Source organism: Ooceraea biroi, chromosome 2, assembly GCF_003672135.1.
Source record: "Ooceraea biroi isolate clonal line C1 chromosome 2, Obir_v5.4, whole genome shotgun sequence".
Taxonomy (NCBI): Eukaryota; Metazoa; Arthropoda; class Insecta; order Hymenoptera; family Formicidae; genus Ooceraea; species Ooceraea biroi.
The window spans coordinates 14897522-14912539 of NC_039507.1; the positions used below are offsets into that span (position 1 = coordinate 14897522).

At 33.7% G+C, this 15018-nt stretch overlaps 2 protein-coding genes and 1 pseudogene across 3 annotated transcripts; all 3 read left to right on the forward strand.

Annotated features, from left to right (window-relative positions):
* LOC113561491 overlaps positions 1-218 on the forward strand; it is a 3482-nt pseudogene extending 3264 nt beyond the window's left edge.
* A 979-nt stretch (positions 219-1197) lies between these two features.
* On the forward strand, positions 1198-7471 carry LOC105282201 (cytochrome P450 4C1). 2 transcript variants are annotated; one of them, XM_026975596.1, is made up of 12 exons: positions 1198-1351; positions 1606-1662; positions 1945-2035; positions 2373-2558; positions 2793-2889; positions 3090-3192; positions 3710-3800; positions 3902-4008; positions 5632-5700; positions 6257-6425; positions 6703-6882; positions 6949-7471. In XM_026975596.1, exons 4-12 carry the CDS (start codon positions 2450-2452, stop codon positions 7122-7124), a joined length of 1101 nt encoding a protein of 366 aa, XP_026831397.1. In that variant the 5' UTR covers positions 1198-1351; positions 1606-1662; positions 1945-2035; positions 2373-2449; the 3' UTR covers positions 7125-7471. The 2 variants fall into 2 exon arrangements, with proteins under 2 accessions (XP_026831397.1, XP_026831396.1); XM_026975595.1 differs by having other exon boundaries at positions 1315-1351; positions 1606-1715.
* A 1311-nt stretch (positions 7472-8782) lies between these two features.
* Positions 8783-14723, forward strand: LOC113561492 (UDP-glucuronosyltransferase 2B31-like). Its single transcript, XM_026967991.1, has 6 exons — positions 8783-9007; positions 9194-9430; positions 11625-12032; positions 12298-12520; positions 12937-13156; positions 13458-14723. Exons 1-6 carry the CDS (start codon positions 8783-8785, stop codon positions 13741-13743), a joined length of 1599 nt encoding a protein of 532 aa, XP_026823792.1. The 3' UTR covers positions 13744-14723.
* Positions 14724-15018: the final 295 nt, after the last annotated feature.

Here is a 15018-nt window from a genome sequence, read left to right on the forward strand (position 1 = left end):
AAAACTATGTATTATAATTTATACAGTTTTATAGAAATTAATACTTTATTTTGTGTATATTGTGAAAAAAAGACACTAACACGAACAAATGAATTCTTTTTCAACTCCTATCTAGGAATTTATGCATCTACCTTCAACACTTACAATCATGTACAACGACGTCTTTTTCAGAATTGTTTGTAGTTGTTTCGTTTCGTTTGTAGTTGATAGACATTTAGTAGAGATTTCAATCATAAACATAAAAAAATTCATCGAGCTCGGTGGAAAACAAAGTTCACAAACATTTTGTAATAGCAACAGTGATATCAACAATGTATTATCACAGCGTGTACAAGTATCTTTACTTACTACTACTTACACGATATCAGTATGACCTCTTATGTAAATTTAGAATGTTGCATTCCATTGCAGAAAGATATAATAACCGTGAGTATCAGAAATATCTAAAAATGTTGTATATCTGATATCTAAAGAACTATAGATATTTAGAGTCACTGTGAAGCGTAGAGACGAAAAAGCGTACGCGATGGATAGGGCGAAGTAGAAATGTTCCATAGTCGGGCCTGTATACCTCGACTATTTTTTCTGGAGAACATCAAAAAACAAAGTCTATAGCCATGTTATAACAAGAAAAGCAGTGTGAAACAGCTTTTCTTTTTTCTTAAGAGTTCTTTCAATGTTCGACTACAAAAATGTATACACATAAACGATCGCCATTTTCAACATCTGTAAAATAAACTTATCAGGCATCAGGTGTATGCGAAATGTTTTGTACGTTACTTTTAACAAACGTTTTGATTTCGGATCATTTAAAGTTTTTAATATTATATGGAACATTGAATTCATTTTGATCTTAGTTAACGCATAAAAATGTATAATGCAATTAAAAAACTACCGATTATATTGAAATCTTAAAAAAAGTATCTCCAAAGAAAAGTTTTGGTGAGATCACAATATTTGTCTCTTCAATCTCTATAATTTCATTGTCACGTATTTTATTTGAGAAAGGAAAGAGATATTTTAAGAGTTAATGTTAGGTAACATTCTGTATAATACGTACAACTTTTCGAAACTATTACAACACTTAAATTCGGAAGCCATAATTACTTGTTACAGATATTACATAATTAATTAATACCTGGAAGAATCGAAAAAGACGAAACGAAATTGGACACCATTTTACATTAAACGATGATTGTTGGCGTGCTACTGTCATGTGCAGTTATTGCATTTTTATATTATTACGTTATCCATCTTGCAAGGTTCAGACGGCTTGTCAATCTTATTCCGGGACCACGAATGTTGCCAATTGTCGGTGATATTTTCAAAGTACTACTTAATTCTTCACAAGGCAAGTAAAAGTTTCTATACGTTTTTAATCTGACAACAAATTATTTATCAGTGTAATATATAATAGATAGTTGAGTGGACGTATTTGTCTAATGCTTCGGCAGTAACAGTACTTTTTGAATTCAGCCTCTCAGCAGTTGAACTGCACTCCATAAATTTCTGAATTTACATACACTTGAGCACTAAAATCATATGCTTGGTGTCATATGGGTTTATTATTTTCGATTTCTAAAATTTGTATTCTTAATATTCTAGAAGCTATGTGGAACCTTTTTGCGGTACGCTCTAAAATATATCGTCGAATTTATAAAGGTTGGTACTTCATCCTCAGTTACGTCGTCATTCTGAATCCGCACGACATGCAGGTAAAGTAAATAAATTGTAGATTGATGCTGTTTGTTATATAAAATCTTTCGGATACCAAAACTACTCTTCGTATCAATGCTCATAAATAAGAATTGTATGAACGATTCAATGTTTGCTGAAGTACAAATTTTCTAAAGAACTTATTGCAGAACTCGTACCCTATATTTTACTATTTGAATCTCGCTCTGTTTCATGAAAATCATTATTTAATCTGGGTTCTGGTTTTAGACGATATTGAACAGTACGAAATATATCACGAAAGGTACAGGGTACAAATTACTTTATCCATGGTTAAGAAACGGTCTCCTCATTAGTAAAGGTACCGCAATAGACCTAAAACTATTTTTCGGATCTACTGTATAAATATATATACATACACATGTACACACACAAACTTCTTCTTAATAATTTATGCAAAAATATATTTTGTATTATTGAATGCTCATGTGGCTCACATGCGGTGTGTGTTTGTATTTCTATATATTTACTATACTATCTTAAAAAACAGATTTATGAAAAAGTAAATATTTTATATATACGTGTACATTTAATAATAATGAACTTTAATAATTGGATGAATTTGTTATTGATATTCTATTTGGTATTGATATAAATATCGCTTAAATATTTCAAATGTCATCTTATTTTTATTTCAGGAGCAAAATGGCAAGAAAGGCGAAAGATACTAACGCCTGCGTTCCATTTTAATATAATAAAACAATTTTTTGATACTATGGTTGTGGAAAGCAATCGTATGACAAAATCGTTGAAAGATATGGAAGATTCGACTGTTCAGGATTTACAGTCTTTTATTAGCTACTACACTTTGAATATAATATGTGGTAAAAACAAAATATCTATAATTCTAGAAAAAGAAAGAAAAGGGTCTGCCTTGATCTCTAATTATACATTTGTTAGGAAAAAGAATTTTCTTCAGAAAGTATTCAATGAAGCGTTTGTGTTTTATCATATGTAAACAGTACTGGACTCTAACATTGTTAATAACGTATAATATATTATACATATATTAAATTAATGAATTAAACTAAAAAACTGTTTAACTCATAAATTTACAGAAACTTCCATGGGTACTTCCTTGCAAAACATGGACGCGGCTGAACAAGAACGCTATCGCAAGGCACTCCGTGTTTTAGCTGAAATATTACTTCACAAGTAATTGTGGAATTAATAGTAAACTTAAAAAACAAATTTATTCTAACATACCGATACATACGTAATAAAAATTATAGCAAAGTGGACGGAAACTTTTAGTGATATAATTTAATAGCTATAAAACACTTAAACAAAAAGTTTATATATTTCTTTTTATATGTATTTCATATATATCTCTCATGATTATATTTTGCGTATAGAAGTGTACGTCTGTGGTATAGGAGTGATGTACTATTCTGGTTCTCGTCAAAATATAAAGAACAAGTTAAATGTTTGAAAATACTACACGGTTTTACGGAAAAAGTGAGTATAAATATTATTACATAAAATTGTGAGAGTTCTTGAGTAAATTACACAATTATTTCCAGCAAGATTTTAAAAACTTTATATAAGTAACATAATATATTGATAATAATGTAGTGATTTATCGATCAAGATGAATCGCTAGACGAGATGATTGCCAGATTTAATCGATGAATCACTATCAATATTAGCAATTTTAATACTTTGCTGGTGAAGTACTAATAATCTATACACTGAGAAAAATTTTCATCGGATAAACCGATTACATAGTACCAAACGGATATATCCGATTAAAGTGCATAAAAGACAAAGGAAAATGATCGGACATATCCGATGAAGATAATCGGAAAACAAAATTAACAATCGGAAAACTATTTAATCGGTTTATCCGATGAAAATTTTTCTCAGTGTAGTAACATAATATATGTATGTTTAAATGAAAATTTCAATGTTGCCGATAACCTCCTAACGAGCGATGAATAACGAACGCATTTTTACAACAGATCATTTGTTGCAGATTATTGCAGAAAGAAAACGATATCACGAATCAACTGGTGGACGATATCTAAATTTTGAAAATGAGGCAGAAGATAATGATATGATAGGAAGTAAGTACATAGAATAAACGCAATATTTCCGTTATTGTATTAGTTATTGTATTAATAGAAGTTTTGATTAAAGCTCAATCCATTTGTCCAACTTGTTTAAGGTCGAAAGAAGCGGCTTGCCATGTTGGATCTCATGATAGCAGCATCCAATAATAACCAAATGAGCGATTCGGACATCAGAGAAGAAGTTGACACCTTCGTGTTTGAAGTAAACTCTTTCACCTCATTTCCATTTTTCAGAAAATACTACAAGACGTGCGGAAAAAATTGAATATCCGAGTAAAATAAGCAAGAATTGTCATAACTACAATATATCTCAATTGTCTCACTACGTTTAAAAAACTCATTTCCTTAGAAAATAGTAATTGCTTTTTAATTTTTTTAAAAACACGATGCAAAAAAGTTCTACATGAAGTTCTCTAAACAGACAGATGTAATACACGCGGATTCCAAATTCATATATTGGGTCGTCCGGAAAGTTCGTGCCGATTTTTAATAGATGGCGTTGGAACATGTCTGAATATATCAATGTTATTGAAAACATACGATTTATATACATATGCTTAAAGGTGACATTTCAACGCATCTTTAGGAAAAAAGTTGTTTGAGATAAATTGATTCGTGTCAGTTTTGTACTCTTTTGAAGATGGAAGAAAACAAAGAACATTTTAGACACTTGATGCTTTTCTATTACCGGAAAGGCAAAAATGCCTCACAAGCAACAAATTCGATATGTTCTGTTTACGGAGAAGGCGCTTTAGCTGAAAGAACCGTACGTAAGTGGTTCGCTAAGTTTAGAGCTGGTGATTTTAACCTTAAAGACCAAGAACGCTCGGGCAGACCCTCTACTACTGATGATGACCAAATCAAGACACTGATCGAGAATAACCCGCGTTACACGACACGTGAATTAGCAGAGATACTGAAAATATCGAAAACCACTGTCCACGATCATGTAGTGAAGCTTGGTTACGTAAGTCGCTATGATGTATGGGTTCCGCATAATTTGGCCGAAAAAAATTTAATGGATCGCATTTCCATCTGCGACTCGCTGTACAAGCGCAACGAAAACATACCATTTTTGAAGCAATTAGTGACGGGTGACGAAAAATGGATGATTTACAACAATGTAGAACGAAAAAGATCCTGGGGTAAGAGAAATGAACCAGCATTAACCACTCCGAAAGCTGACCTTCGTCCAAAAAAAGTCATGCTCTGTGTCTGGTGGGATTGGAAAGGAATCCTATATTATGAGCTCCTACCACACGACCAAACGATAAATGCAGATAAGTACTGCTCGCAACTGGACGAATTAAAGACAGCGATTCAGGAAAAACGTCCAGAATTAGCTAATAGGAAGGGCGTCGTGTTCCATCAGGACAATGCCAGACCTCATGTTTCTTTGACCACCCGACAAAAATTGTTGGAGTTTGGCTGGGATGTGCTACCTCACCCACCGTATTCACCAGACATTGCACCTTCAGACTTTCACTTATTTAGGTCTGTGCAAAATTCTCTTAGCGGCAAGAACTTCAACTCTTTGATCGACATAAAAAACCACCTTGAGGAGTTTTTCGCCGAGAAACCTAAGAAGTTCTGGGAGAATGAAATCTTCCAGTTGCGTGAAAGATGGACAAAGGTTGTGAAACAAAACGGTGCATACATAAGTCAATAAATATTTATCGACATAAAAAAATGTTGCCTTTGAATTTTCCTTCAAAATCGGCACGAACTTTCCGGACGACCCAATATTAAGTATATAATATTTCTGTTTTTATCATCGAAATATATGATAAATGAATAAAAAAACATGATTTTTTTCTTTTTATAGGGTCATGATACCGTATCAGCGGCTCTGACCTTCGCTATATTACTGTTAGCCGAACATAAGGACGTGCAGGTATTTTTTATAATGAAGTATCGAATTAGAATAAACACAATTAATTAACATGTACAATAACTCTTTTTCTTCGCCAATCAATATATATCAATTACAAAATAATAAAACAAATAGTTTTATTTATTCGACCATATATTGGCAATAGTTTAATTAAACCCTTACAACGTTTCAACCAGGATTCTGGTCCTTTTCAAGTAATACAATCTAAAAATAATTACAAAAACAACAATTCCGTTATGAATACAATACAAGAACAAAACATACTCAAATCGTCAACAACTTACATACGTTAATTGAGGTCTTTATGAATCTCAAGAAAATCACTATCGCAATGACAAAGTCAAATGATTGGTAAATACACCAGATTTATTTTGTAATTGACAATTAATTAAATTCAATCGTTTCCTTCACTCCGCTTTCACAGTTAAGTGAAGTGAAGTGTTGTTTTAGGTCTAGAGTAGTGTACATCCTGTAGTGTTTTTATCTTAATAATTAACTATACAAATAGTCATATGATCTAAACTTCACTGTACGAAAATCTGTTTTATGACTGTAGGATCGCGTCAGAAATGAAGTCAATGCTGTAATGAAAGAAAACGGAGGAAAACTGACTATGACAGCGTTACAGAAGCTGCCATACCTAGAGAGATGTTTGAAAGAAACGATGAGATTGTATCCTAGTGTTCCTATCATAGCACGAACGTTAGAGGAAGATGTAATGTTACGTAAGTAGTTAATAATTAATAATCTCATACATTATACATTTCGTATCATAAGCAAAGAAAATAAGATTTGTAACATAGAAATCAAGTGTTTCATGCCACAATGGAAACTCACGATAATATTGTTCCAAAAAAGTGTCGGTGCTTTCATTGTTCGCATAACACTCCTTATCACATCGTTACTGTACTGAAAATTTATCAAAACTAAGATTCTTTGATATATAATACAGTCATTGCTGGAATTATAATCTGTAATCTTACTCTGTTATGCTATTTTTAGAATCGTATCTGGTACCTGCTGGAGTAGATGTGATTATGGACATTATAAATCTTCACAAAAATCCTGATTTCTGGCCAAATCCAGAGGTGTTCGATCCAGATAGATTTTTGCCAGAGCTGGTGCAAAATCGTCATCCTTTTGCTTATATACCGTTTAGCGCTGGTTCGCGGAATTGCATAGGTAATCTATGAGATTATAATATCTTGTTGCGTACAAAGCAGATTATAACGCGTTTACTCATAACAGGTCAACGATTCGCCATGATGGAGCTGAAAACTGTAATTAGTACCCTGGTGCACAACTTTTATTTGGAGCCCATCGATCACTTGAAAGACGTTCAATTTTTAATGGCTATAATTATGCGCTCTAAACAACCGATGCGCGTAAAATTCGTCCCAATCGAAAGTATTCAACTATTATAACGGAATGCGAATTATATCGGTGTTACAACATTGATACATGATGAGAAATGACGAATTTGTTAGACGGACATTATTGCATTACTTTATCAATATCACAGGATACATAATATAAAGTCGGAAATGAATTTTACTTATTGATTTAGGGAAATTGTTTTATGCTTATAAATCAGGTATTTCTTCAAATAGTGCAATACTGCTGTTTTGAGAACTTTAGCTTAGAGAACGCTTGTAGAAAGAATAAAAAGCATTTATATAATCTATGAGACATTATTAATTATTTTACAGTATCAATTTGATCGACAATCTGTTTTGTTACATTTTTCAGAATAAACTTACGATTTACATTCGCCAGTCTTCTTCCTTCACTGTCTCTCCTGCTCTCCTTCTCAGTTCCCACTCATTCTCTCTCTCTTTCATGTTTTTCTCTCCAAGCCGCCCGGGAATGTCGATTAAGTAATGCAAATCTTTTCTGGATTAAATTCTTCAACTATTCTTTAGTCAAGGAAATTCCTTTTAAAAAGTAATTGCCGTAAGTAATATATGTTGTCAAAAAAGCAAAAAAATCAATAAATATTTCTTTACAGAGCGAAATTTTTGTCGAGACTGATCTGTCGAGATATCTGATTAATTACTTAGAATGACATAATTATATACAGATAATTATAAAACGAAATCAGGGACATGATTTGGTTTTTGGCTGATGAGCATTAATGTGCTCCTCTTTCTCTCTATTGCTTTGATTCGCGGTGATTAAAACCTTAACTTAGTGCATTAAAAAGCATGTTTTTACAATTCGACAATTAAAATGGTATCAATAATCACATTCATACATATATTATGAAGGATAAAAAGTCATAAAGACTTGAGTTTTGTGAAATTATGAATTATGTAGTATTTACGTCATGGTCACTTGCATCAAGTTAGCAATAAAAAAGAGATATTGCAAGAACAGTATTGCTTACCTTATACTTATGATAATTCTGCAACATGGAACCGTAGAGATATCATAATACTTACCCAGATAGCCAAGTCTGTTAGAACAGATTTTCGTCAAATACCCGCTACAAATTTTGAAGGCAGAAAGACTGCAGACTGCATACAGGAACTGATATAACAAATGATGTTGTCAGTATGTCAGCAGCAAATACAACAATATCTGCTCACATAACTAGACAGCAGATAGTCGGCAGAAACCGAGCAGGATCTGCGCGGCGTTGTTGTCCAGTTATGTTTTATACAGATTCTGTCGACAATCTGTTGTCAGGTTCTGTTCTACAGTCTCTGCCGCCAAAACAAAAGCTTAATGCGGACACAGATGACTATGGTTCTGGTGTGGGTTTCTGATCGAATCTGTTGCCAGCCTGCAGGCAGGCTGCGAACATTTTGTTTACTGGGTTAAGCTTGTATTAAGCTAGAAAGTGTAATACAATTTTACCTAAATCTTATATAAGATGCTACTTTGCATATCGCAGAAGTGTTGCAGCAACGATATTGGCGATCTTTTCATCTACGCGTATTTTTATGTTTTATCTCAAGGTGAAGTTGACCAATACTTTGTAGTCAATAGTTAACCTTGACTTACTCATTGCATAGTTAATTTACTCATTGCCCAACAGTGAAACTAAACTGAAAACTTGAATAGTGTGTTTGTCACAATGATGTCGAGATGGTCGTTATTTCCTTTTTTCATTATAATAGAACTCATGATTATGTCTACAGCTTCGCTGTCGATTTTGCTAGTCGAGTCCCTCATGTCGACTAGTCATCACATTTGGGCGATGACTTTGGTAAAAGGACTACTCCAAGTGGGTCATCATGTACATGTGGTGAGCATTCACGAAGCCAACATCGAAGATAATTTGGTGCAGAATTTGACATACGCTGTAAGTAGAAATTACCAGATCATAAATTATTCCGCATAAATTGTATATATTCAGCATACGCGATAAGAGAATTATCGTAATCGTGTTCTTATCAGAAAATGTTTCCAAGATTTAACACTTTTGACGAAATTTTATTTGCTTCTTTCACATGTTCTCCTTCTGTTTAATGGTGTTTATTACTTTCAGGTTTTCGAAAATGTGATGAAAGATATACGCGAAACCAATGCTCACAATTTTATTGAATGCATGGACTTTAGTGTATTTTACACTATATATTATGAATATTCTTGGAGCATCAATACGTGTGAAAAAATAATCCAGACCAAAGGGGCGAAGGAGCTTTTAGAAATGGTTAAACACCATGAATTTGACGTGATAGTACAGGACATTACGTTACATCAATGCCTATATGGATTGTGGCAGGTAAATAAAATATATAATATATGTATATATTTGCGTGAGTGGCTATTTTATTTCTATTTTGCACTATTAGTTAAATACAGTTAAAGATATGTGTATAGAGAATATATTCCTACACAACGACTGTTTGATAAATATAATATAGTAAATGACATACCGTGGTAAAAATCTGTGCAGGTTTTCTAGACACCCAATCAGTTACTGTGTAGTATTACTGCATTCTCATTAGTTGTATCAATACTGTGTAGGAAATGGACAAGAACGTGATAGAGAACTGATAACTAAGTAAAATATAAACAAACTACAAAGAATAAGCTACAATAAAATATCAGAATAAGGTTAATAAGAATCATAGTACAGGAAATCTTTGATATATGCTAATTTTAGCGCAATATATATTGCGCTTTACAGGTTTCCTGTATTGTATTTTTTTTAACCTTAAAATTGTACAAATAAGCAAGTATGCACAAAATATGAATTTTACTAGACTAAAACTGTGCAGTTTATAAACAACAAACTTGTATTAATTGGTTGAATAGTTTCTTTATCCACTTATTGTTGTTTTTCTCCAGTAAATCAGTTTAGATGTTGTGCATCTTTTGTGCTCAGTAACTGCAGGAAAAGCATTACATCTTGATCGGGATCCCAACAATTTTACTCCTCACTATTGGATAGAACATAACTGTTACCTGCTTAAAACCTGCACCTGCTTAAAAACTGCACGAAATTTCTACCGGGGTGATAAAATCCTTTTTTTGCCATTTTGTTCCCTTTTTCAAACGAGAAAATTTACAATTCAATACATTGTTAATATTCATAGTTTGTGTTTGCCAGTCTGCCCGCAGAACCATATGTCTTCTTTACCAGAGATATATATATACAGGGTGTCCCATTTTAAATGCCGCAGGCAAAACTCTCGAAAAATATGAGACATACGGAAAAATGTTTCAAACAAAAGTTGCATGGTTTGAAGGGGGCCACATGATGAAAATATGTACTTGACCTTGAGTGACCTTTTCAAGGCCAGGTCAATGTGATGGATGTTTTCTTAAATGGGACCCCCCCCTTTTTTATTGTATATTCTTGTAGCTTAGTTCGAGAGCTTTCCAAAACACTACCTACTTTTGTTTTTTGCCCAAGCAGTTCCCAAGATATGAAGCGTCAAAGTTGACATACCGCCGGCATTCGCATTACCCGATGTACACCGCGGGGAGGTTGCTCGGTCGGATTTGTACATCATAGTGGCCCTAAAAAGGGCCGATTTTGTGTATGGGGGTGTGGTAAGCAGTACTAGTACTAGTAACTCCAAATGGAATGCACAGTATTTACTAATAAGCAGAGCTCGGACTTCAGTGCCTCTATCCCCACACCAGGCTCTCGAGCGCCGCGAGAGACGGTGCCTCAAACAATCAAAAAATGTTTCAATTTACGCAACGGTACCTCTCATCTGCTTAGGCCGCTCCACCGGCATAGTCGGCACTGTCTCTCGCGGCGCTCGAGCACCTGGTGTGGGGATAGAGGCACTGAAGTCCGAGCTCTGCTTATTAGTAAATATTGTGCATTCCATTTGGAGTTACTAGTACTAGTACTGCTTACCACACCTCTATACACAAAATCGGCCCTTTTTAGGGCCACTATGATGTACAAATCCGACCGAGCAACCTCCCCGCGGTGTACATCGGGTAATGCGAATGCCGGCGGTATGTCAACTTTGACGCTTCATATCTTGGGAACTGCTTGGGCAAAAAACAAAAGTAGGTAGTGTTTTGGAAAGCTCTCGAACTAAGCTACAAGAATATACAATAAAAAAGGGGGGGGTCCCATTTAAGAAAACATCCATCACATTGACCTGGCCTTGAAAAGGTCACTCAAGGTCAAGTACATATTTTCATCATGTGGCCTCCTTCAAACCATGCAACTTTTGTTTGAAACATTTTTCCGTATGTCCCATATTTTTCGAGATTTTTACCTGCGGCATTTAAAATGGGACACCCTACAGGGTTTCATACATATCTGGTAAAGGGGACATATGTTTAGTAATTTTATAAATACGAAAAAAATTGGATTAATGCAGTCATATACTGTATATATTAACAATTAATATAAAAATATATTAATAAAGGGGTGTGTGTGTGTGTGGCGGGGGGGGGGGGGGGGTGTAATAGTAATATAGTTATATCAATAGTAATATTTTTAGGTTGCAAAAGCTAAACCACCTATAGTAGGATTTATCCCGTTCGGCCCTGCACCCTGGCTGAAGGAATACATCGATTGCCCGAATTATCCAAATATGCGACCTTATGGGTATACAGCGGTCGTGAGACCTGCAAATCTCTGGCAAAGAACGTTAAATGTTCTTTATTATATCATAGAAGATTTTATCCGACACTACTATTTTTTGCCCGCTTCTCAACGGCTTGCCGAGCAATATGTAGGTCACAAAATCAGGCCATTACGTGAATTAGAGAAAACGATTAGCATCGTGTTGATAAATAGTCATTTCACATTTGACAATGCAATTCCGTTGCCGCCAAACACCATAGAGGTTGGTGGGATGCACGCTCAAGTGCAGTCAACCACTGGGGTAGATGCAACTTACTACGAGGTAACGATTAAAGAAAGCAAATACTTTTCTTAAGAATGTATATAAAAATACTAACAACAATATACCAACAAAACATTTTAGGAAAAGCTAAAAAGATTTTTTTAGTACATTCCAGAATTATTAATAAATGATTAGATTAAATCGCATTTGAAGAAATACATCGCTTTCTTGTTTAGCTATAACTCATTTTGTCGTTTTGAATTAATGAGTTATATATATGTTTTTATGTATTGAAATGTATTCTCTCACGTTACCTTGCGCACAGAGTATGTCTAAATTCCTTGATGAAGCAAAAAATGGAGTTATCATAATATCATTTGGAACAAACGTAGATTGGAAACATATTGGATTAAATAAACTGAAAGCCGTCGTGTTGGCTTTGTCAAAATTGAAGCAACGAGTACTTTGGAAGCTAAATATTGATGTGCCAGTCAAAATGCCGGACAACGTGATGACCGTTACATGGTTTCCCCAAAACAATGTTTTGAGTATGTTTTTCGATCTGTTGAGAAATTAAAAGATCTATTATTAGGTCGGTGCTTAAGTTCTTACCGCTTTTGAATTTTTTCTTTATTGAAATGAAACAATCAATATAGCATGAATCAAAATAGTTTTCATCGTTTTCTGTGATTTTTTCCCCATCTTTTCCCATCTGTAACATGCAAATATCACATCGAACGAAGGAATCATCTTTTGAGGATTCATTTATCGATCCATTGGTAGGAACTTACGCACCGACTTAATACATTAGCATAATAAGAAAGTCCAAACTTAACAACACAAATGTTTTAATTCATGTCAGACTTTGACTTTATAATAAGCCGTTAAGTTAAAAACTTTAAATTACATTAAATTAAAATAAACGATTTGTAGTGTGTTACTATGTGATATACTTTTTATGTAGGTCATAAAAATGTAATAGCAATTTGGACGCATGGCGGTTTTCTCAGTATGCAGGAAGCTATCTGGAAAGGTGTTCCAGTGATCGGGATGCCTGTCTTTTTGGATCACACATATAACGTAGAGACTCTAGAAGCGAAAGGTGCAGGTTTACGTTTGGACTTTAAAGCATTATCAACGCAATCTGTATTAAATGCACTTGAAGAGATAGTTTACAATAAGAGGTATAACATTTGAATATCGTTGGTATCCACTATATTATATATTATATTTTATTCGTCTTTACGTACGTTTTCTTTAATAATTATCATATAAATATTAAGAAAACAATATATACACAATAACATGTTTATAAAATAATTATATATAGTAAAACATATAGGATATATCATTGACAGAGCGAGATGTAAAATTTTAGTTTTATTTATTACTCTTTTGTTGTATCCGTTTTTCGTTTCATATTTAATTCAATTCTATTTCAAATTTGTATCTTACGTTATTAGTAATACAATATCTCTCCTGCAGTTACATGGAAAATATGAAACAGTTGTCCAATGAATATCGAGATCGTGCATTGCCACCGTTAGATCTGGCGATTTGGAATATTGAATATGCCGTTCGCAATCCAAATGGCTTAGCATCGCCGGTCAGATCTCAGAGTTGGATGGAGAAGAACTTGATTGATATATATGCGATTCTGGCCCTTAGTTTGGTCGTAATATTGTCAGCTGTATTCTTTGCAATGAAGATACTATATATTTATTTATGTAAGAGTACTGCATCTACATCATGTAAAGACAAACTAATGTAAAGCCTTAAAATATTAAGAACATCATTAGTCACCTATTATAAATATTTAAATATTACTTATTCTCGCTCGTTATTTGGCTACAACTGTCTCTCCTTCTTTCGTTATGATTTTCTGATCGGAGAGTTTCTTCTTCGGTATGAGATGAAGAAACGAATATTCGTAATAAATCTAATTAAATTACTAAATAATTGTTTTATATTGTTTCATTCATTTTATATAAAATAGTAGTAGTTAACGTTAAACACAAAAAACAAATAGGCAAAACATAAATTATCATGTGTAATAATAGAATAACACAGCTCGATATAAATAGTGCGCAAAAATAAACGTTGCTCGAAATAGAGCGATAACAAAATATACGTTGCTCACCATTCGCTGTACACACTTATCGCAACTACATAATAAACGTGACCTACATATATGGACGTTATGTATGTATGTTTATTATAATAAACATTACATAATAAACAAGTCAGAAGTGCGTAGTTTCCTAAACCCGGCTCCAAGATCCATGTTCCAAGGATTTGAAGCTCATTTCGCGCTATCACGACTGGATTAAGGCATTAAGGATATCCGAGCAGTCAGTCAGCATTCGCACTTCGGATTAAGATGTCGATCTATTGGTATCTATTGCATTAGCTTGGCAATATTGTTTGATTGTATATTCGGTCCGAAAAGTATCAATTAAATAAACGTTTATATCATCACGTAGGTCGATGTGTGGTTATTTTATGTATTAGTCATGATTTGGACAGGACATTTAATCGTTACTTTCCCTTGAAATATTTCATTCGGCGAAATATCGGCAAACGTATTTATAATTACAGTTTTCCGCATTTATGGGCAACATTTTAAATACCCAAATACTTCAATAATTACTATTCGGAAACTGTCTACAGAAAGTATTACTGTATATATCAAAATAGTGTTCCGTGAAATAACATACGTAAGACTCCGTACGGGCTAACGATAAACCAAAAGAAAACAATGTTCATGCGTACCCCTACAGTAAAAGATAATGAGAGAAACCACCTCGAGATAGGAAATTACAGCTTCGAAAGAATGCCTAACTTCGCTTACCTGGGGTCACTGGTGAATGAGGAAAATAAAATCAGTGAAGAGATAAAAGCAAGAATAGGGAAAGGAAACAGAATTTCGCTAATAAGAGGTTACTGAACTCCAAGTTATTAAGCTATAAATCTAAAGTGCAAGTATACTTGAGTTTAATAAGACCTATAGCGACCTATGGAAGAGAAACATGGATCTTACCCAAAA